The 22,436-nt window shown below is 33.3% G+C and overlaps 2 protein-coding genes and 1 pseudogene across 2 annotated transcripts; all 3 read left to right on the top strand.

The window, feature by feature from the left end:
- The first annotated feature begins 576 nt into the window (after nt 1-576).
- LOC142615323 (aspartic proteinase CDR1-like) lies at nt 577-6,046 on the top strand (annotated as a pseudogene).
- A 7,178-nt stretch (nt 6,047-13,224) lies between these two features.
- On the top strand, nt 13,225-16,085 carry LOC142615319 (uncharacterized). Its single transcript, XM_075788055.1, has 2 exons — nt 13,225-13,349; nt 15,689-16,085. The coding sequence occupies exons 1-2, from the start codon at nt 13,225-13,227 to the stop codon at nt 15,978-15,980; spliced, it is 417 nt and encodes a 138-aa protein (XP_075644170.1). The 3' UTR covers nt 15,981-16,085.
- A 965-nt stretch (nt 16,086-17,050) lies between these two features.
- On the top strand, nt 17,051-18,732 carry LOC142614859 (aspartic proteinase CDR1-like). The gene has a single exon (XM_075787504.1). It carries the CDS (start codon nt 17,144-17,146, stop codon nt 18,479-18,481), a length of 1,338 nt encoding a protein of 445 aa, XP_075643619.1. The 5' UTR covers nt 17,051-17,143; the 3' UTR covers nt 18,482-18,732.
- Nucleotides 18,733-22,436: the final 3,704 nt, after the last annotated feature.

The raw sequence follows: 22,436 nt of genomic DNA, 5'->3' as shown, positions 1-22,436 counted from the left end.
ACTGTGGTGGAAAGGGTTGTAAGATTTGAAACCCTACGATCCACCCTCATCCCTAATATATTTGTGGATAAGGATTGGGCAAACTTTTTTGGCAACTTTGAGGATCTCATTGACGAATTGATCAAAGAATTATACCCAAACGCTTGGTTCACCGGAACTGAACTGAAGTGTTGGGTTCAAGGAAAGGATTTTATCATCACTCCGAATTATCTAGCGAAAATTCTTCACATTAATCTAGAGAATGTGGACATTTCAGCATATGATGATAGACTAGCTCCAATGATAGAGATTCTTGACATTCTAGAAGCTGAACATGAAGTCTCCTCTAAAGGCACTTCCATTAGGATTGCAAAATTTGGACCGGAGTTGAAGACTTTCACAATGATCATGTTTTTCAACCTATACCCTTTGTCCAACACTGGCTTCATCAATCTCGGAAGAGCACAGTTTTTGTGTAATCTGATCAAAGGAGCTCAAATTAACATTTGTGCTCACATATTTCAGACCATGGGGAAAACAGCAGGATGATTAGTTGCAAGAATGTGTCCTCCCTTTTCCAGTTTTTTCACAGAGATCATGGTTCTTAAAGGTGTTCGTACACCAAAAGATGGAACTATCTTGCTTCGTCAACGACCAATATCATTGATTTCACTTCAAATGAGCAAGAGTCACTACTCTGCTGAAAGGGCAAATCATAGTCCCTCTAAGACTCTGAAAAGTGAATCCTTCCAACATGCCACTCCTTCCGGACAACGATCAGCTACTCCCACTATCCCCAGGCAACCCAAGACTACATTTCCTCACATTCACTAGCCTTAGTCTACTAACACTCAACTGGGACCATCTAGCTCTCGTTCCAATAGGTTGACAACCTTGGTTGAAGGATTACAAGAGTGCATTTCTAGTCTTACTAATGTCATATACTCTACCAACAACTAGGTTTAGATTCGTTTAACCACCAGTAAGACATAGTTGGATGAGATCCAGCGCAAGCTAGAGGAGAGTCTTCAACTATTCGTGTTGAAAAGGGGGAGATTAGTGGGTTCAAAAGGAGGAAGCTAACCTACAGCCACTCATCACTCACACTTTTGGATAGTCTAACCATGTTGTTTGGCTAGTCTAGTTTATTTCATGCTTTTATAGCTTTTGGATGTTTACAGTGCTTTCGTTTAAAGCTTTCAAGTACTTTAGTTTAAAACTCAGTCTTTCTTTAGTACTGTTGTGAATCTTGGTTTTTATAGTTGTTTTGATGCTTATTGTTTTCTATTGCTTATAGCTTTAGTCTCTTCAATGCATCATGAGTTTGTTGGACATGCAATTGATTTTAGCATTGCTTGTAATTGCATTGTATGTCTAGATGATCATTTACTTGATAAATATTCATTGTGGTCATTTTCTAATGATTGTTCATATTTGACCAAGTTATGCCTTATAACTTACATTTCATTTGGTATCTTGATCGCATTTTACTTATTCTTTATATATGCCTTGTGTTCTACTTGTCTCGTATTTAATGAAGTTTATTTGTTATGTGCAAATGTTTTAGGATACAGGTGTATGTGGTTCAAGTGTTTCACAGCCTTTAGATTTAGGTGTGAGTGAGTTTTTCCTGTATTCCCAAACTCACGTTAAAGTCTAGAGTCTGTTTAGGGGTTTTGTCATGGAATAGCCAAAGGGGGAGATTGTAAAGTTGTGATTTCCAATTATTTTGTGTTGGCTTTAATTCCATGCCAAATTTGATTGTAATTTCTTCAATTATTTTCCCTGTATGTATGTGGGTTTAATTGTAAGGGATAAGTGTGAGAAATCGGTGAAGAATCAAGCTTCAAAATTTGATCAAGTGGATTTCCCGACTGTTTCGCGAGAAACAACCCACGAAAAGAGTCACGTATAGAGCACATGACTGGAAGATGAAAAGTCATGCCAGGCTGGATTTTTTGCGACTGTCTCACGGGTAAGGCCCACTAACGAAGGACCCGTGAAACTTTCCGTTAGGCAAAAAGTTGTGTTTTGCTTTACCAAGTCTTTACTCACACTATATATACCCTCATTACCCACAAATTGTAAAAAGTGCTTTTTAGAGAGAAAACACTAGAAAATTCACTTGAGAGTTAGAGATTGTTATACCCACAATCATCTACACATTTCCTTATGGTTTTTCTCAATTTGTACCTCTCAATCTCTAGATCTTTAAGAAGTTGCTAGCCCAAATACTTAACACATGCATACTGAGTGTAAAGTGAGATTTTGGTGCTGCTAGAAAGTATTAGAAGGAGTCATTCATTGGTGCATTCAATCGGGTGTATTGCGGGATCTGGAAAGCTAGAGAAGATCAGGTTCCAAGAAGTTAGTTGATAGCAGAATCTTGGAGGGCTCAAGTACATGGGTAGACTAGGCTTGGAGGGTCTTTTGTTATTCGTGTACTCCAACTTTATTCTCTAGTGGATCGATTTCGACTTGGAGGGTAGTGGAGAAGTTTTTCGTTGAGTTCTTAGGTTTTCTCTTCGATAACACGTCTCGGTATTATCTTTTGTTTGCATTCTTCTTCCTTACTCTTAAGCTTTCATGTTATTGATGATTATAGATTAATATAGCTTAGGGTAGTGCTATCAGTTCATTGCCCTTATTTACTCTTGTTCCACACTTCGTCTAAGTTAGAGTAAAAACAGTCCAGCCATAATTTTTATTTGGGGATTTGAACAAGCTCTTGTGTTTTTGCACAAATCCGAGCTTTCAAAGATGATGCAAATGTTGAGTTATATCACCTCACAATGAGCTCAATCAAGGAGTGATCATTAAGGCACGAAGGTTAACTCAAATAAATATAAAATTTGTGGAGTTATGCTACTATCTTAGACATTGGAAATACGTTTCTAGAATATTCTTTTGTGATATATGTTTTTGTTCTAGTGTTTTTTTTTTTTTCTTCATCTTCTTTCTATTCTATCTTTTGTTCTCTGATTGCTACTTTGCTTTTGGTTGTGTTTACTACCTATATGATGAGAATCTGCCAAACTTAGTACAACTTGTTTTTTCAGTTTCTTTTTTAGACAAGTTATTGGCAAACCATGATCATTTATTCTGCAGAGAACTAGAGACTCATAACAGTTATTTCCAAAATAATTTGTTAAGTGGTGATTGGTGAGTTTGTAACTGTCTATTATAAAAGGATGTCATCGTTTAAGATATTTGTTCCACCCCTCTTTAGTCCTTCCTTAGAAGAAATCCATAGTCATATAATGTTCATAATGAACATTGAATTCATTTTCTTTTTCTCTTTATGCGTAACAATATATTGTCTAATTGAAAGATATCCTCCATACTTGATTCCCTTTGGTATGATTCATTGTGTTTTGCTAATATCTATTTAACAATAACACTTCACATTGCAGTTACAGTAGTGTCAAACTGCTCTGATTTGTAAGTTACGGTGCTCTCCTTAGTGGAGTATTATCCTATTTTTGATACTTCTGTATATCTTGTGCAACTTTGTGGTTCATTGGTTGTACTTAAATGAAAGTAGTTTTTTTATTGGTAAGGTACTAGATATTCATGCATTCGTTAGTCTTGAACCAAGATCCCATCATTTTTTTCTAATTATTTAAGATAAAGCTCATTAGTTATCTTATGATTAGCTGCAGTTTAGTTCTTGCTGGTTTATTCCTTGCACTAGAGCAACTAATAGTACGTAATGTATTCATAATGATGGTTTGAATCTTGACAACTAATATCGATGTTATTGAAATTTCTAACTTAAAAAAATAGTTTATTTTACTATTTAGCTTATTTTTGCTATTATTCATGGGTTCTATTACACTTTTTGATACTATTCATGAGTTCTACTGTACTATTTCAGCTAACTTTTAATTTTATTTACAGTGCTTTCAACTAAAAGTTTTTTTTTTTTGATAGAATCAACTAAAAGTTTTCAGTTTTAGCAAAATAAGCGGATTTCAATCAAACTCATATTATTTTATTAAACTCAGAATATAGAATTGGATTTGTACAAAATTGCTTGGTTTTTAGGTGTTTCCCTCTTTAATGGCAGGTACCACCTTGAGAACTTGAGGTGTGCAAGGATCTGGACTTTTGATGTATGTATATGGTTGCAATACATTGGACTTTTGATGTATTTGGTTGTAGTACATTGAATGAAATTTGGACCGGGTTACATAATATTTGTGTTTTGGTGTAAAGATTTTGTAATATGTGGTTCTTGTGCATGATTGTGATTTTTTTAATTTTTTTAATTTAAAAAAAAAACATATTTTGAGGGTCAAAAGACTCTTAAATAACTTTATTTACCAATGATTGTACTTTGAAATCTTTTAACCCTTGTTATAATGTTTTCAAGGGCCAACAATCCTCAATAAAAGATAGAGCACTTGTTTTGAGGGCTACTAATTGTGTTGAAATTTCATTTTTGAGGTCGTAAGTTTAGAAGGCTATCCATGGTCAGTTAGGCTTTTAAAATAATTCTTCTCAAGATTGTTTTTATACATTTTTCAAGGATTTTGACCCTTGAAGAAAAGCCAACTTTGTTGTAGAGGCATAAGGAGGAAAAAAAATAATGAATGAAAATATCATAGACCAAATTTAGAAGGAACTTCATAAAACATATGGAATGCAATATCAAAAGAACATATATAGAACAGGTGAATTCAAATCAACCCAAATATGATTCAAAGGAAAAACATACATTTTTTCATGCCATCCAGCAATCATGGTTCCAAACACCTTGCTTGCTTGGTTCTCCCTATCAAACACGAAACAATTCATTCAGTTCAGGCCTAAAATTGTCAAAAAAATGGCCCAAATTGAATGATGTATCTGAAGGGCCCAAATAGGTATCTGAGATTATATCTATTTGCCTCCGGAAAAACAAGACCTAAGCCTTGTCCATATTTTGTTTCTCTCTCAACGTGTTATTCACGTGAACTTGTCTGTAGGGACAAGTTATCCATTATTCACGTGAATTGGGTCCAACCTGTTTCTGAAATCGCCATAACCATGTCCAAGCAAAAAACCTTTTATCAAAACCAGTGATTCAGTAGTCAGATATTCTTGACAAAAGAAGAAAGTAATTTGATTTGGTTACAATGCAAGCCTTGCACTGAGTGCTACAATCAAACAGCTCCATTTTTTGATCCTGAAAAGTCCACAACCTGCAAAAGAATTTCCTGCACTTCCTCGCAATGTGAGTCTCTAGATTATATAGATACCTCATGCTCAAAAGACAGAACAAGTTGCCAATATTCAGTGAAGTATGGGGATACATCATTCTCAAAGGGAGACCTTGCTGTTGATACTCTCACTCTGAATTCAACTTCAAGCCGCCCTGTGCCTCCCAGAAACTATCATAGGGTGTGGACTCAATAATAATATAATCTCAGGAGTCACAGGTTCCGGCATTGTTGGGCTTGGAGGCGGCTCGAAATCCCTTAGTTTCCCAATTGCATTCTTCTATTGGTGGTAAGTTCTCCTACTGCTTGGTGCCATTTATTTATTTCCAAGACAAGACCTCAAGCAAATTGAATTTCGGTAGTCATGCTGTGGTTTTGGGTTTTGGAATCGTGTCTACTACTACCTAACACTCGAAGCAATGAGTGTTGGCAACAAAAGATTGGAGCTAAGTAGTTCTTCTGCCTCTGGAGGCTCAAAGGGCAATATTATCATTGATTCAGGTTCCACATTGACATCGTTCCCAGCAGAGTTCTACTCCAAGTTCGAATCAGCAGTAGCAGAAGAAATTAATTTTGAGCGCATTGATGACCCAAGTCACCTTCTTAGTCTCTGCTACAATAATTCACATGATATGGATGTTCCAAATATCACAGCACATTTTAGCGGTGCAGGTGTGAAGCTGAATCCAACCACCACCTTCTTTCAAATAAGTGATGAACTTGTGTGCTTAGCTTTCTATGCTGGTCAACAATCCGTCTTCGGTAATTTAGCACAGTCCAATGTGTCGGTAGGCTATGAACATGTGGAGAAAACTGTATCTTTCAAGCCAATGGATTGCACCAAGCTCTTAGCTGAAAATTAAAATGCATGCATGTATCTTTATATATTTATATCGTCATTTTAATTAGCATGCATTTCTTGGCTTTTGTTGGAGATTGCGTTTCCCTATGTTTGGTTGGTATGAACGGGTTTGGTGTGGGATACACTTTGTGCAGTATTTGTTACACTACTCTTTTTTTTTTTCTTTTTTTTCTTTTTCTTTTTAAAACTAAAATCATGAGTTAAAGACGTGATTTTAGCTTACGATTTCAGTTCAAAAAATGTGTAATAATGTGTATAATAGTTTTTATTCAGACATAAATATGGTGGCTTTTGTTCTAGGATGGGGATGGATGCAACAAATATATAATCATTGCCGTATTACTTTTTTTTTTTTTTGAAGTTTTTTCAAGTGTTAGAATTGCTTTAGTTAAGAGGGTTTAAAAAATCAAATTAAAATAATGAAGAAAGCACAAATCTTAAAAGAGAAAGTAGGAGAAACATTCTTGCATTAAACTTGTTCAATCCATACAATGGAACCCTTAAATAGTTAAATTTCCACACTTAAAAAAAGATAAATTAGTAGTTAGGGTTAGAGAGGTTTGAACAATAAATATTTCCATTAAAAACATCAAGAAATTTTAACTAGTTGAAGTATAAGACTCTTGATCTTAAGTTTCCTAAAATCCTTACCTTGAGCCTTAGTGGTACTAATACTAATTAAATATATTAGATATGTTTCTTGAACTTAGAAAGATAACATTACTTTAAGCCTACTCCTAAATTTTAATCCTAACAAAAAAAAAAATAGTAATAATGCTAATGATGCAGAGTATATATGTTTTTCTTTTCTTTTCTTTTCTTTTTTTCTTATAAGTTTTCCGATTCCCTTCCGTATGTTTTTCCTATAATATTTTTATAATTTTTTCTCCTATACGTGAATTTTTAGTGTTTTCAACCATTCAATTAAAATTATTTGCATCATTTTCTTTAGTACTCACAAATTATTTTTTTGATATTTCCATTGATAACCCCAAATATCCCAACAATTGTGATTTCATAAATGAAAATAAAGCTATATGTATATCAAAGAGGAAGTATCATTGTATAATTTTACTCTATTTTAAAAAATAAAAATAAAAGAGCTAATTTTTTTTTTTTTTAATTTCAGGTTTTATATGAAAAATTTTCTATTGAGTTTTATACAATCTACACTAAGCTACAAAGCAGCTCTGCGCCACTAAGCTACAAAATTTTTGCCTTATCTACACCATTATTAAAACACCTGTAACACTGATTAAAAAAAAGTAATAAAAAAAGAAAAAAGAAAAAGGAAAAAAGAAACCTACTATATATACAAGTTACGTGGAACATTTCTCTGTATTATCCCCTGGACCTAGCTATAATATAAAATAAATTTTTCACCTATTTTATTCTTCATGAGTTTGGCCACGTACGTGATGTAACTTTAGGCGTAAATAAATACCTAGTTATATATATATATATATATATATATATATATATATATATATATATATATAAGGAACTCGTCACTAACTTATGTGGAGGACAGAAAACTTTTTGATTAAATATTTACATATTCAGTTTAAATATTTTTCTAATTTAATAACTGAATTGAGTCCCATATAAGATGAAATCTACTGTTTAAAATTTTTTTATTAATAAATCTTTAAAATTTCACGTATGCTGAAAAATGAGAAACATAAAAATATTATAAAGTAATATATTATAGAAATCATAACATGCTCGTACATTTGGTTTATCTAACTTGTAACCACATGTATATGCATAAATACACTTAAAAATCATAATATAATTCTTATATATGTAATTTAAATACCATTGATAGTCATTTTTATATTTTGTTAACTCTTTAAAAAATTTTGTAAGAATATTATTAGGTATAAAATGTAAATTATTTATGTTTGTTTATTTATTTATTATTGTGAATCACTTTTTTTTATTACAATTCATTTATTCTAGACTCTTTGGTTTTTGTATTTAATAACTCATTTGAATAAATATCTATGATATGGTCTCACATTTGATTCTAAAATTAAGAAATAAATTAAAACTCTTTAAGAATAAATAATTTAGGACATATGACGCAAAATTGGAACTCTAGTTTAGTATTCTAATTTGAGTTTCTCTCTTCTTCACTTATTATATATATATATATATATATAAAAGTATTACAAAAGAATTTGTAAACAAAATAAATATACAATTGCCCCCTACAACTACAAGCTTATCTAATGCTTTTCAAGAATCTATTTCTTATCTTTTTCTAGTCTCTTATCTTTCCTTCACTTTTTCAAGGTATTCAATTATTCATCAAATTTGTATCAAGTATACCATTCATCCAAGAGATTATAACGTAAAATGAAATACTCTTAAGATCAATAAATTTTGTAAAATTTTGATATAAATATATGTGTACTTGAATTCTTACATTTGGCCACTGACCTATAGCCCCACGGGCTCCTAAGATGTAATAAGAAAAATATTCCAATATTTTGACAATGAAGATAAATCCTTTGATATTCTTGGTTCTATATTCAAATCAAAAAGACATAATAATAATAATAATAATAATAATAGCAACAATAATAATAATAATAATAGAAAGTAAAAGTCAAAAATTGAGAGAGAGAGAGAGAGAGAGAGAGAGAGAGAGAGAGACCCATAGACGTGATCTCCCGGCAAAGAGAACACTGGATCAGGATCTCCTTTACAATTAATAAAAATCATACATGTTGTTATACTAATAATCAAGTATTACACAAACCAGATTACTTCTAAATCTTTTTACTTTTCTTTTGTGAAAAATCAAATTAGCAATGTATCCAAACCCAATTATCACAAAGATAATATAACATATGGACCATGCATGCAATCATAATTGCAAAATACTTATCCAAAGAGTTTGAACTTTTCACCACAAAATTATTTATTATCAAAAATAGAATTTTGTCAAAATCCCTTGTTCAAATCACGATTTCACATATATTTTATAAGGGTGGACCCAGTTAAACTATTAGTTAACACCTTAACGAATAGTTCATAAGTACTACCCAACACTTTATAAGCTCGTGAATGTGGAGCCCAAAACTTATACATTATAAATAAATGGAAATTAAATAAATTAAATGACAAACATTTTAATTTTCATATGGGAAAAACCCATTTGCATTAGTCATTGGAGTTGGCTTTGATGCTTCGAGAGCTATGCTAGCCCCTTGAACATGATTCAAAACTTATAAGTTAGAGTAAATGGCTAATTACTTGCGAAGGGGCTGAACAATCTCATCACATCAATTCATAATGATAAATTTTTATAAATAAAATAATAATAATAATAATAATAAAACCCCAAAAGTAAAAGAGCCTAGCCTAGAGGAAGAATAACATCAAATCTGTCCAAGCTAAACATGTCAAAAATTGGATAGAGTCGAAGTCCCTGCAAATAATTTGAGCATAACTTAGTGTTAGTTATTCTAAAAAATATTTTTAAGCAAAATCCAAGTTCTACCTCTAATGACTGTGGCTGCGTTTTATGACCTATAGTCTCCAATTCTCCCTTTCTCCATCCCTTTTTTTTGTGTAATACTTTCTTTTAGAATGCATTAATTTTTTTTAATTCCAATCAAGAAATCAACTATAAGCAAAATTTTAATAAGCAAAGCATTCTCTCAATTCTAGAGAGTCTTTTTAGTTGCAATAAGGACAATCTTCCGAGAGTTCTAGTTAGACAGTGTGTGAGGAAGATCCTTCCCTATTTCTCTTTGATGAATGGAGATTGCAGATTATAAATAACTAATAAAAAAAGAGTTGACAATAAACAAAATTAGACAAAGCAAGCAAGGGAAAAAAAATTAAAACCATAAAATAGTTGTAACTTGCAAATACAAAGCAAGCATGAAAATGCAAAATACACACAAAATTTATTGTATATCAAAGTAAATGAAATATTTAATAAATTTATAGGCTAATAAAAAAATTCAAGCCAGTCTAAAATCTCAAAATAAATTATTTCAAATTATATGTAAAAGAAGAATCATGCTTTATAATCACGAAATTACTTACTAATTTTAAGTCCAAAAAAAAATTGTAAATCAATTAGTTCATGTTAAAGACTAAACTCTGTGCAAGTATTACCATTCCAATTAATGATTATCTTTTTCATTCTTTGAGTATAAAATAATATTTTGTAAGTCTACAATTGATTTTCATCCTCTAGTTTAGATTTAAATAAATTATATCAATCAGAAAAATTTCTATTATAACCAAATTATTCATTTCCACAAAAATTTGAAATCTACCATAATATTTAACTTCATCAGATTTATCACAACATGAGGAGAAAAACAAAAAACAAAGAACAAATAAAAATATCACATATCAAATATATAGAAGAGCTTGCTTGCTTGGTTCTCCATATCAAGAACTTTAAAAATCCAATTAGTTTAGGCCAGTAATTGTCAATGAATGGCTAAAATTGAATGATGCATTTGAATGGCCCAAAGAGATATCTAAGACCAAAACAAGACGTAAACTTGTGCATAGGAACAAGAAGTCAATTATTTGAGGACCAAGACGCTAGTGGTGAACTAGATTTTTTTTTTCTTTTTTTTTTTACTAAGAAGAAAGGATCAGTATATAAATAAAGGAAAGGTACAAGAGGTATAATAGTGGTGAAATAGTTAAGTGTGAATATCTATTACTGGATCAAAAAAAAAAGAATGTCTATTGCTGGGTCCAAAACTTTTTTGAAGTGTATAATTTCTACAATCACCAATCTTGTTTAAGTGTAAACCTGTGACACTGGGAGACTCTAGTCTATTCACTTGCCGCCAATTTCCTCTTCTCCCCATAAAAGTAAGTTCATGTATGGTAAAAATCACAACTTTATTTGAAAAGAAAAACCGTTCATACTCTTTATATGTCCAAAACTTTTTTGATGTGTATACTTTCTACAATCACGAATCTTGTTTAAGTGTAAACCTGTGACACTGGGAGACTCTAGTCTATTCACTTGCCGCCAATTTCCTCTTCTCCCCATAAAAGTAAGTCTATGTATGGTAACCATCACAACTTTATTTGAAAAAAAAAACCGTTCATACTCTTTATATATATATATATATATATATATATAGTGAATATAAATTTTGAAAATCTAACCGTTAAATTGCATGTTTTGATTATATCTTTCATACTTTTAAAATTTCAAGAAAAACAAAAATCAGTAGTTATGTCATCTATTAAATGTTTAAATTTTAAATATTTAATATTTAAAATTATGCATAAAAATAAGTTTATTGATTGAATAGTAAATAGGAAATAGATTTCCTCCAAACATGTTTGCAGCAGTTGCAACAAATAGGGACAGGTGTCAAGCACATAAAGAAACACATAAGCAAAGGTCATGTACAACGCACATGACCCATTATAAGTTGAGTGCTGTTAACCCTAATGTTAATAGCGTTAGCTAGAAGGAGGTCTTCTCCTCAAACACGCCTCTCACTGCTCTCTCTCATCTCCTCCACAGAGCTTCCTCTCTCTCAACCTCCGGCCATCTCTGTTTTTATTCAGCAACCTCAAATCGGCAAGGGCATCTACTCTCTCAATCTAACCTAGATGGCAGCCAAATTTCAATTGAGATAGAATCGGAATTTGGTTTTCAGGGAAAACAAACTTTTGGGGATAGTGGTGGAGGCAGAAGAGGGATGGATCTGTGGGCCATGCATCATGTAAAGAACATGACCCGGACCTCAATCTTTCTCAGGAACTCATTTTCCAAGAAACCCAATTCTTGGAACTTGGGAAAACCCATTTCTTGTAGCAGAGCTGACTGTAAAGGCAAGGTCTTTGAGATCAGGGTTTTGAGGAGACGCAGGATTTCCACTTCTTCTTCTTTTGCAGTTCGAGCTATGGCAAAGAAGAATCATGAAAATTCCAGTATTGGGTTTTCTTCTTCGTCTTTTTCTTTTTTCCTTTTCTTGAAATTTTGTTGGATTTTTGGTTCTTGGGATTCTTCGAACTGGTTTCGATTCTGGATTTGTTTTGGTTTGATTGATGTATGCATTTTTTATTGGGTCTTATGGTGTTTGATTTTTGTTTAAGCTACATGTGGCCGCCCCTTTCTTGCAGGTTTGGGGTTTTGAGAAAAACAAAGGTGGAGGAGGACGAGAGGGGCTTGGCTTGGCTGTGTGCCGTCTGGGTTAGATTGAGAGAGTAGATGCCTTTGCCGGTCTGAGGTTGCTGAAGAAAAACAGAGGTGGCCGGAGGTTGAGAGAGAGGAAGCTCTATGGAGGAGATGAGAGAGAACAGTGAGAGGCGTGTTTGAGGAGAAGACCTCCTTCTAGCTAACGCTGTTAACGTTAAGGTTAGCAGCAGTGGAGAGGATTTCGTACCGTACCGGCCGGTACAGGTACATCCTCCATACCGTACCGGGTAAAATACCGGGTGTACCGGCCGTACCGGCAAATTTCGACAGTACCGGCCGGTACATGAATACCGAACCGAAATTATTTATTTATTTTTTTTGTAATTTTGAATTTTTTTTAAGGGCAATCTGGTCATTCTACCTAACCCTAAAATCCCTACTTACCTGTTCTGTTGCCACAGCCCTTCTTTCTTTCTCTTCTCTCTTTTTCTTCTCCCTTTCTCTCTCGATCTCACTTCTCTCTTCGTCTCACTCTCTGGTCTGCCTTTGGCCTCTGCGTCTCACTTCTCTCTTCGTCTCACTCTCTGCCTTTGGCCTCTACATCTCACTCTTCGGAACTGGTATGTTCTATTTTTTTTTTTTTGTTGCTTTCTTTGCTTTGGTTCGATTTTTTGCTCTTTTTTTTTGGTTTTTAATGTGTAAAAATCTGTGATTTATAGGAGTATATATAATATAATAACTATAATTCCAATATTTAACTTAATTTTGTGTTTATTTGTTTGATATTTAATATATGATGATGATTTTGTATACACTAATGGAGATGGGAATGAGTTTGTCTTTGTGATTAGAATATTATTATTATTTGTTTGGATAATAATGAAGAAATTGAAAAGTAGAAAGAAATAGCATTAGGTTGCATTGCATTCTATTTTGTACAGAATCTGCCGTCCCACAGAATTTAGCATTAGATTATATATTTGGAAAAAAGAGATTTTTATGAAGTGATTTTTTTTTTCGGTTTATTCCAAAAAATGTGCAAGAAGAAATTAAAAATTATAGTGTTGATGTTACTACCTGCTCTGTGTCTCTCAACTGCTCTTTGTCTCTCAGTTGCACTGTGTCTCTTGGCCACTCTGTTTCTCACTCTCAGCCTCAGGTAAAATTTTACAAATTGATTACTGTGTTCATGAATTATTATTTCATTCTTGATTTTGGTTAGCTAGAGATATTGGGATAGTATTAGTAATTTACAACTTAGTATTATTATTAATAAAAAGATAACTTAGAATTATTAACAAATAATTGATGGTATATATGCAGTGTGAATTATGACTGAGTATCAATCAAGTGTCGCGTCTGGCCCGGTTGTAAGATCCGAGGATCCAGCATGGGCTTATGGCCGTGCTGTGCCGGATGCGAGGAATAACACTCAGTGTATTTTTTGTTCTAAAATGATAAGGGGAGGAGGAATTACTAGGCTCAAGTATCATTTAGCTGGGATTAAGGGTGATGTTGAAGCATGTAAAAAAGTATTTGAAGATGTTAAATGGCAAATGAAACAGTTACTTGAAGATTTAAAGAAAAGTAAAAAGAAAAAAAGAAGAATTAGTAAACAAATTTCAAATCCCTATGATTTAGAGGAGGATGATGATGATCATCATCATGATGAAGGTAATAATGATAATGAGAGAGGGGGTTCAAAGAGTCATTCATCAGTTAGTAATTATAACACCAAAAGGAAAGAAAAAGTTGGAGAAAGGTCCAACATTAAATCCTTTTTTGCTCCAAAAACAATTCCTGGCTCTCAACTATCCATAAATCTTCTTTGGCCTCAAAGCAAATGGTTGAGAAGGCAAGGATGACTTTTGCAAGGTGGTGGTACCATGCTAATATATCTTTCCATGTAGCACGCTCTGTGTATTATCAAGAAGCTATAGATAGTATAGCAGCTATTGGGCCTGGTTTTAAGGGAACTTCTTATCATGACTTAATGGGTCCTTTATTACAAAAACATGTGTGTGAAATGAATGATTATCTCTTAGATGTGAAAAATGATTGGAAAGTTTATGGATGTTCAATAATGTCAGATGGGTGGACAAATCAAAGGAACACTCCAATCATTAATTTTTTAGTGTATTGTCCAAGAGGTACTATGTTTCTTAAATCCCTTGATGTGTCAGGCCTAACAAAGGATGCAGATACATTGTTTAAGTTGTTTGATAAAGTTGGTCAAGAAGTTGGGGTTGAGAACATTGTACAGTTTGTTACAGATAATGATTCTGCTTACAAGGCTGCAAGAAAGAAGCTAATGCAGAAATATGGGTCATTCTATTGGTCTCCTTGTGCAGCCCATTGCATTGATTTAATGTTGGAAAATTTTTCAGATAGGAGATACTTTCCTATCATTCATGAGACCATTCAAAAGGCTAAAAAGATTACCAAATTCATATATAACCATGGCAAGGTTTTATCTTTGATGAGAAGTGACTTCACTAATGGTAGGGATTTGGTTCGTCTAGCCGTCACAAGGTTTGCAACTGAGTTTTTAAGTCTTCAATGCTTGACTAAGTTTAAGAAAGAACTTAGGCAAATGTTTACTTGTGATCAATGGGTTGAATCTCGATATGCTAGAGATGTCATGGGAAAGGAGGTGGCTGCACTTGTTTTGGAAGATAAAGAGTTTTGGTTACAATGTCAACAAATAGTGAAGATTAGTGAGCCTTTGGTTAGAGTACTTCGTCTTGTAGATGGGGATGAAAAACCATCAATGGGATACTTGTATGAGGCAATGGATAAAGCAAAGGAGAATATAAAAGCAAGGTTGAAGAATAAAATTTCTACATATATACCATTTACTAGTGTCATTGATGCTAGGTGGGATAAACAACTCCATAGTCCATTACATGCAGCAGGTTGTTATCTTAATCTTGAAATTTTCTTTAGGCCTTCGTTTAAGAAGCAATAAGAAATTACAAAAGGCCTACTTAGTACCATTACAAGGTTGGTTCCTGATCCTGATGAGCAAGATAGTCTTAGTTCTCAAATTGAAGCATACAAAAAGGCTTTAGGTGACTTTGGAATGCCTATGGCAATCCGTCAACGTGAAAAACTAAATCCAAGTATACTATATGTATCTATATATGTATATATATTTCATTTGAAAGTTTGTTATTTGCTTTGTACTAAATTAATATTTTCTTTTATTTTTGGAAGTTGCTTGGTGGGAGCAATTTGGAAATGACACTCCAGAATCACAAAAGTTTGCAATTCAAGTGCTAAGTCAGTGTTGTAGTGCAACTGGTTGTGAGAGAGCTTGGAGCACATTTGAGTTTATCCATTCCAAGAGGAGAAATAGGCTTGAGCATAAACGTTTGAATGACTTAGTATTTGTTCGTTATAATTTATTGTTACGAGAAATGTATGTTTTTAAATATATTCAAATTTTATTTTGAATGATTAGAAAATGTTATTAATGTATGATATTGATTTTGGTAGGAACATTAGAAGGACAAAGGATTACTTGGATCCTATAAGCCTTGATAATATTGATTTAATGGATGATTGGGTAGTTGAGGATTCTGAATTTTTGTTACTAACTGAGGAAGATGTGAATTGGGCTAGCATTGAAGAGCCATTAGCAACAATGAATTTGGAAGATAATGATAATGATGATGATGATGCTGTTGTTCTTGATGAGGATGATGGTGACGATGATGTTGTGTTGACAAATGCTAATACTCATGTATATTATGGTCCTGATATAGATCCTTTTGATGGATGGGAGTAGATGATCCTATGTAATTTGTATTAAATTTGTGTTAACTTAATTATTTGTATTATTTATTTTCTTTGTAAGCAATGAACAATTAAGTTTTTTGTTTTTTATATTGTGTTTTTTTTTTCTTTGTAAGTTTGTATGCAATAAACAATTGAAGTAATGTTTTATTGTAAACATGGATTTTTGAGGTAATGTTTTATAGTAAATAGAGATTTTGTGTATATGTGTGTGTGTGTGTGTGTGTGTGTATATATATATTAAATATATAAAATAGCGGTAAATCCAAAACGGTACACCGGTATTGATCGGTATCCGAAATATACCGTATCGGTGGCCAAACCGGTACAGCCTCCAATACGGTATTGACTTCCTTGATTAGCAGCACTCAACTTAAAATGGATCATGTGCGTTGCACATAACTCTTATTTACGTGTTTCTCTATGTGCTTGACACCTGCCCTTGTTTGTAGCAACTACTACAAACATCTTTAAAGGAAATCCATATCCTAGTAAATAATATTTAATTTTCACAAAATTGGATATAATTGTTAATAACATTAAAAACTTATAAACTTAAAAAGTATCTCTCTAAGCTGTATTCAATTTATATTATACGGAGCAGACTTCACCGTGCATAGACAAAGACTTGTTGTGGTAATCTAAATTTTAAGACTCCGTGTGGGAATCTAAATTTTAATTGGTCACTGCCAAAAGCTATCTTGTCTGGAAGTGATTGATCGCATTTCGTTTGTTGTGACTCAGGAGTGATTGGCGGGAGCTGTGGCGTGTACGATGGGGGCTGCTGAATCATTTGGCTAATATTAGAGCATTCACACTAAAGGAGATAAAAGTGATGAACAGCTTTTTTTTTTTTCTTTTTTTTTTTTCTTTTTTATGCCTCCCAACACTTGTGGTTATCAATTTTTTATCATACTTTATCCATCTTCTTTTTCCTTCTTATATTTTACAATTAGTATTGAATATTTTGCAAAATAATATAATAAAATAAATAAAGTAAAATTTTGAAATAATAAAAACTAAAATTTTTATCCGTTGCTTTAAAGCAATGACTGAATGCTCAACTGATAGAAGCCATTGACTCACTCTTTATGCAATTATGCATACTTAATCCTACACATTTTTCATCAACACCTCTCCAACAATCAATCAATCATGGCATCTCCTCATCACTCACTTCTTTCTTTGGCTGCATCGGCAACTACGTTCTCCATTATCTTGCTTTGTTGCTTCACTCTCATTGAGGCTCTTAATGGAGGCTTTAGCGTGGATCTCATCCATCGCGACTCTCCGGACTCTCCCTTCTACAACGCTTCTGAAACTCATTCACAGCGGGTAGCCAAGGCCTTGCGGCGTTCCATTAACCGTGTCAATCATTTTAAGCCAAGTTCTTCAGTCTCTCCCAATTTAGCCCAAACAGATATAATCTCAAATAGCGGCGAATACCTCATGAAATACTCAGTTGGTACGCCACCAGTCGCAATACTAGGCGTTGCCGATACCGGTAGTGATTTGATATGGCTACAGTGCAAACCTTGCACTGAGTGCTATAAGCAAGCAGCTCCAATTTTTGATCCTGAAATGTCCACAACCTACAAAACCATTTCTTGCACTTCATCACAATGTGAGTCTCTAAGGAAAACATCATGCTCCAACGATGGAACAAGTTGTCAATATTCCGTCTCTTATGGAGATAAGTCATTCTCAAACGGAGACCTTGCTGTAGACACTTTCACTCTGGGATCAACTACAAGCGATCGTCCCGTCTCTCTCCCTGAAACTATCATAGGGTGTGGACATGATAATAATGGTCACTTTGATGCCAAAGGTTCTGGCATTGTTGGCCTTGGAGGCGGCACGGTTTCCCTTGTTTCCCAATTGAGTTCTTCTATTAGTGGCAAGTTCTCCTATTGCTTGGTGCCATTAACTTCAAGAGACGAAAAATCAAGCAAATTGAAATTTGGTAGTGAGGCCGTGGTTTCGGGTCCTGGAACGGTGTCTACTCCCTTAGTCCCCAATAGTCCAGACACCTTCTATTTCCTAACACTCGAAGCAATGAGTGTTGGCAGCAAAAGATTAGAGTTGAGCGGTTCTTCTGGCCCCGGAGGCTTAGAGGGCAATATCATCATTGATTCAGGCACAACAGTGACAACGTTGCCAACAGAATTCTACTCCGAGTTTGAATCAGCAGTAGCAGAAGAAATTGATTTAGAGCGCGGTGATGATCCCAGTCAGTTTCTAAGTCTTTGCTACAAGCCCACATCAGATTCTATAGAAATTCCAAGTATCACAGCTCATTTCACCGGTGCAGATGTGAAGTTAAATCCAGACACCACCTTCATTCAAATAAATGAGGAACTTTTGTGCTTGGCTTTCCGTGCTAATCAAGAAATTACCATCTTCGGTAACTTGGCCCAGTCCAATTTGTTAGTAGGCTATGACCTTGTGAAGAAAACTGTATCTTTCAAGCCAACGGATTGCACCAAGCTCTAAGCTGGAAATTAAAACTGTATCTTTATTTAATTTTATCTATCATTTAAATAAGCATGCATTGGGTGGGTTCCATGTGCCTATATATGTGTTCTTAGCTTTTGCCGGAGACCACGGTTTTGGTATGGGATTGATACATATATGCTGCCTTCAGTTCTAGTATGGAGATGGATGCAAGAAATGTTGGATATGATCCTGATGTAATGTTGTTGAAATAGTAAACAAAATAGTGCCTGTTGATTTTTTTTGAACAATTTGTGTCTCTTATTTTTCCATAACGATTGTGTATTTTACATTCCAGCTAGAATTTTCTCTTATGAATTGAAGAGGCATTAGAATAAAGTCAACTCTTGTAATTCCACTTGGTTGGGAACTCTATAAAAGGAAGCAGAAATGCGGTGTGATTGTGTGTGGGAGACAAAATGTTAAAGAGTGAGAGATAAAAAATGCAGAGAGTTCTCAAGGCACCCTAATGTTTTCTAGTAAGTGAGAAATAATATTAGAGAGTGCCCAAAACAGTAGTTTTGTTTGTGAGAGTTTTGTAAAAGGCTGTAACCTTATTTGTGGGAGTTCTGTTCAAGGCAGTAGTCTTATTTGAAAGTAAGACTACTTTAAACTATGATTCTTCTAATAAAAGAAAAAAAGTAAGAGCATTTTTCCCTTAGATTTCATTAACATGTTCACATGTAGATTTTACTTCTCATCAATCACATTTACTTACACGTTTCATTCTAAAAATAAATGCAAGGATATTACCATGTTAAATTAGGTTTTCATTTATTATAATTATGATTACTTTATGATGTTACAGTCACATGTTTTTAGTAATAAGCTCTCTAAAATGTTCAAATGCTTCAATCATTCAATTCATACTTCTTTATGAACGTGCTCTTAATCTATATGACATGTTGATTGCTTGTATATAAAGACATGACATTGATCACCATAATTTAGAATACCAATTTATCGGGTAAAGTGGGTATTTTAACACCTTATAACTTAATCCCTGGGCTTAGATCAACTATTTTTTAAATTTTATCCATCTGTAATTTTCATCTTTTAAGGATGTAATTACGACCAAAGTCATGTATTGTTCTCTTAATTAGATTGTATATGAGAATGAGACCAAAGCCATGTAATGTTTTAGTTATATTCAATTAGATGTAAATTCTTGCCAAAAAAAAAAAAAAAAACGTTAACAAATCCATGTCAATTCGGAGTCCTTTAATATTGAGCAATTATCTATGCACAAACGAAGACTCCTTGTGGGGATCTAATAGAAGCCACTTGTTGGGTTATAGATGGATCTTAGTTAACTAATTCAATTATGCAATTTTATTAATTATTCAGATTTAGTACCCATTTGGATTGTGTTTCTGGTGCTACATTTGTGCAAAGCCTTTTTTTTTTTTTTTTTTGATAAGTCAGTTTTCACGTGATTATGCACTGTTTAGTAGGTCTCATGTACTATTCACGAGATGCACAAGTACTTTATTTAAGAAAAAAAACTTTAAAAATGGGTCTCACGACACTATTCACACGTTTAAGCAAAATAAGTGGTATCCAAATGAATCCTTAATGCAAACAAGGTAAAAGGCACCAACAAATCACAAATCTAATCTAGAGTGGAGGTAAATGAAATTTGACACATTGATATGTTAACTAATGGGACAAACCTTCATAAAACAAAAACTCTATTGGGTGAATTTTAAATCACCACTCTCAATAATCCACTAATTAAAAACAAACAGTTACAAGTATAATGAATCTTACGGCTACAAAGTCTATCCCAAAATATCAACCTATAGTTGAACCTTAACACTAATCTCCACTTGGACTAGATTTTGCAAAGTCTATATTTTTAGGTCGGAAATCATGAACAAATTGTAACCTTTAGAATATAGTTTTTTTCTAGTGTTTAGTCTAGAAATATTTAGAAACAAGATAAATGAAGTTCTGCGCAATTGAAGACTCAAGAAAGTAGGAAAAGATAAGTGTAGAAAAGTCTCACTTATCTCGATTGATCAAGAATCGTGCAGATCTAAATTCTTAGTTTCTTTTTCATCCGTTGGATCCAGGGTTTTGATGAATCTTAAGGATAATTAAATACAAACCTTGGAGAATGTTTTTACATATTCAAGAGGGCAGTGTTTTGTATACAAATCTGGAGTTTTTTCAAACCATTTCGAAGTTATAGCTGGAGACCTTGTGCAAACAATATATTTGGCTATAGAGTAAAGTTGCTACATCAAATCAACCACAGTTGATGATTTAAACCTTTGAGTAGAGTTCTTAAAGTCACAAATTGGAGTATTTGTTTGCACAATTTCATAGTAGAAAAGTTCGTGGATTCGGAGTTATGTGTGGTCACGTGAATAAGTACCACATGAGGTAGCAGTTGATTTAAGATTAAATCTATTGTACAAACTTCCATTTTACTAGTGAAATATTGCTTTGAGGATTGTTTAGATCAAATCTTTCCCAAGTTTATTACTTTGAAAACACAGTTTCAAAAGTCTTCTTAGGTCAACAGTCTTAGTGTTCATGTGATTTGTGATTGTGTGATGTTTATTAAAATTAGATCGAATTGTTTAATTTATCAATTTAATTAATTTAATTGACTAGAGATTTGATTGAATCTGACTCAACTGGGGTCTAAAACCCTAAAAGATTTTGTAGAGACTTCTTCAATTGCACAAATCTCTAATCCGTAACTGATTCTTAGCAACTTGAAGTCTGTTGATGGATGCAAAGTTTTTCATTACACACTTGTAGAATTCAAGGTGGCTTTGTTACAAAACCTTAAGGAACATAAGAACACAGTAGCTTCACAAAAAACATGCAGATTCTCTATGTACATCTTTGTGTATGATGATGGAAATAAAATAAATATTTTATATCATCTAGGAAGTCAAAGAACAAAACCCTAGAAAAGCCAAGTCAACATAAACCAAAAAAAAAATATGATGACCACACTATTGATTGTGGTTGGATTGCTTACCTTTGCCGCATTGTTAGATGTTAGGTTCTAAGGATTTAGGATCAAAACGTTTTTAGAATTTCAATGTGTATATGTTAGCAAACCATGATGAAAAGGTTTAATCTAGATTTAGGCTGCTCAAAGTATGTTCAATGTAAAGTCAAAATCGAATAATTGCAGAAAATTAATGTTCACTCTCTGCAAGGTTCGATCGATTGAAAATTAGACTCGATTGATCGAAACTCGTACAGATTGATTTTCTGCAGAATTTTCCAATTTAGCCCAAGCCCGTTTGATGTGCAAAGTTTTATGTTTTAGCTTAAGTATAAAAGGAAAAATCCTAACCACGTTTTAAAGTTGTTGTTTATGCTATGTGTGTAAATCTCTTGTGTGATCTAGAGGTATTTGTCTTAATACATACTTAGATTTATCAAGATCGAGATTGATGTCGAGAGCTTGGTGATCATTTCAGTTGCTGCATAAAGAACTTTCAAGAAATACAAGTGGTATGCTTGTGGATGCTGTGAATCTGAGAAAGAAGTAATTCGTAGACTCGAAGCTGTCATGTGGTCGTGGTAGTAAGTTTTCTACTCGATGTAACAATAGGATGTTAGTGGTCTAAGTCGCTATTGTAAAATTTCAATTCTTTCATAGTGGATCTTGTTTTACCTTGAAGATAGCTAAATTAAATCCTCCCCAAGTTTTTTACTAGTTTGGTTTTCCTAGGTTACCATATCTTGTGCTCTTTACTTTTCCGCACTGCTTTACATGATATGATTTGTTTGTGTTAACCTAGATCTAAATAATTTACCTAAGTTAATCACTTAGCTAAATAACTAGGTTAAACAATTTATGTTTTTAAAGGGGTCTAAAAATGTACAAGTGGTATCAAAGCAGGTTAGCTCTAGTGTTTAGATCTGTTGATCTAAGAATTGATTATTAACCCCTGTTATCATGGAACACGGTCACTCTCTTGTG

Source organism: Castanea sativa, chromosome 11 (assembly GCF_040712315.1).
Source record: "Castanea sativa cultivar Marrone di Chiusa Pesio chromosome 11, ASM4071231v1".
Taxonomy (NCBI): Eukaryota; Viridiplantae; Streptophyta; class Magnoliopsida; order Fagales; family Fagaceae; genus Castanea; species Castanea sativa.
This window is presented reverse-complemented; position numbering and strand designations above follow the sequence as displayed.

Excerpts from the sequence above, each read along its gene's own strand:
- LOC142614859 (XM_075787504.1), top strand. The coding sequence starts at position 17,144 with ATGGCATCTCCTCATCACTCACTTCTTTCTTTGGCTGCATCGGCAACT.
- LOC142615319 (XM_075788055.1), top strand. The coding sequence starts at position 13,225 with ATGTGCAAGAAGAAATTAAAAATTATAGTGTTGATGTTACTACCTGCT. Across the intron at positions 13,350-15,688 it reads TTTCTCACTCTCAGCCTCAG|GAACATTAGAAGGACAAAGG; the intron begins GTAAAATTTTAC and ends TGATTTTGGTAG.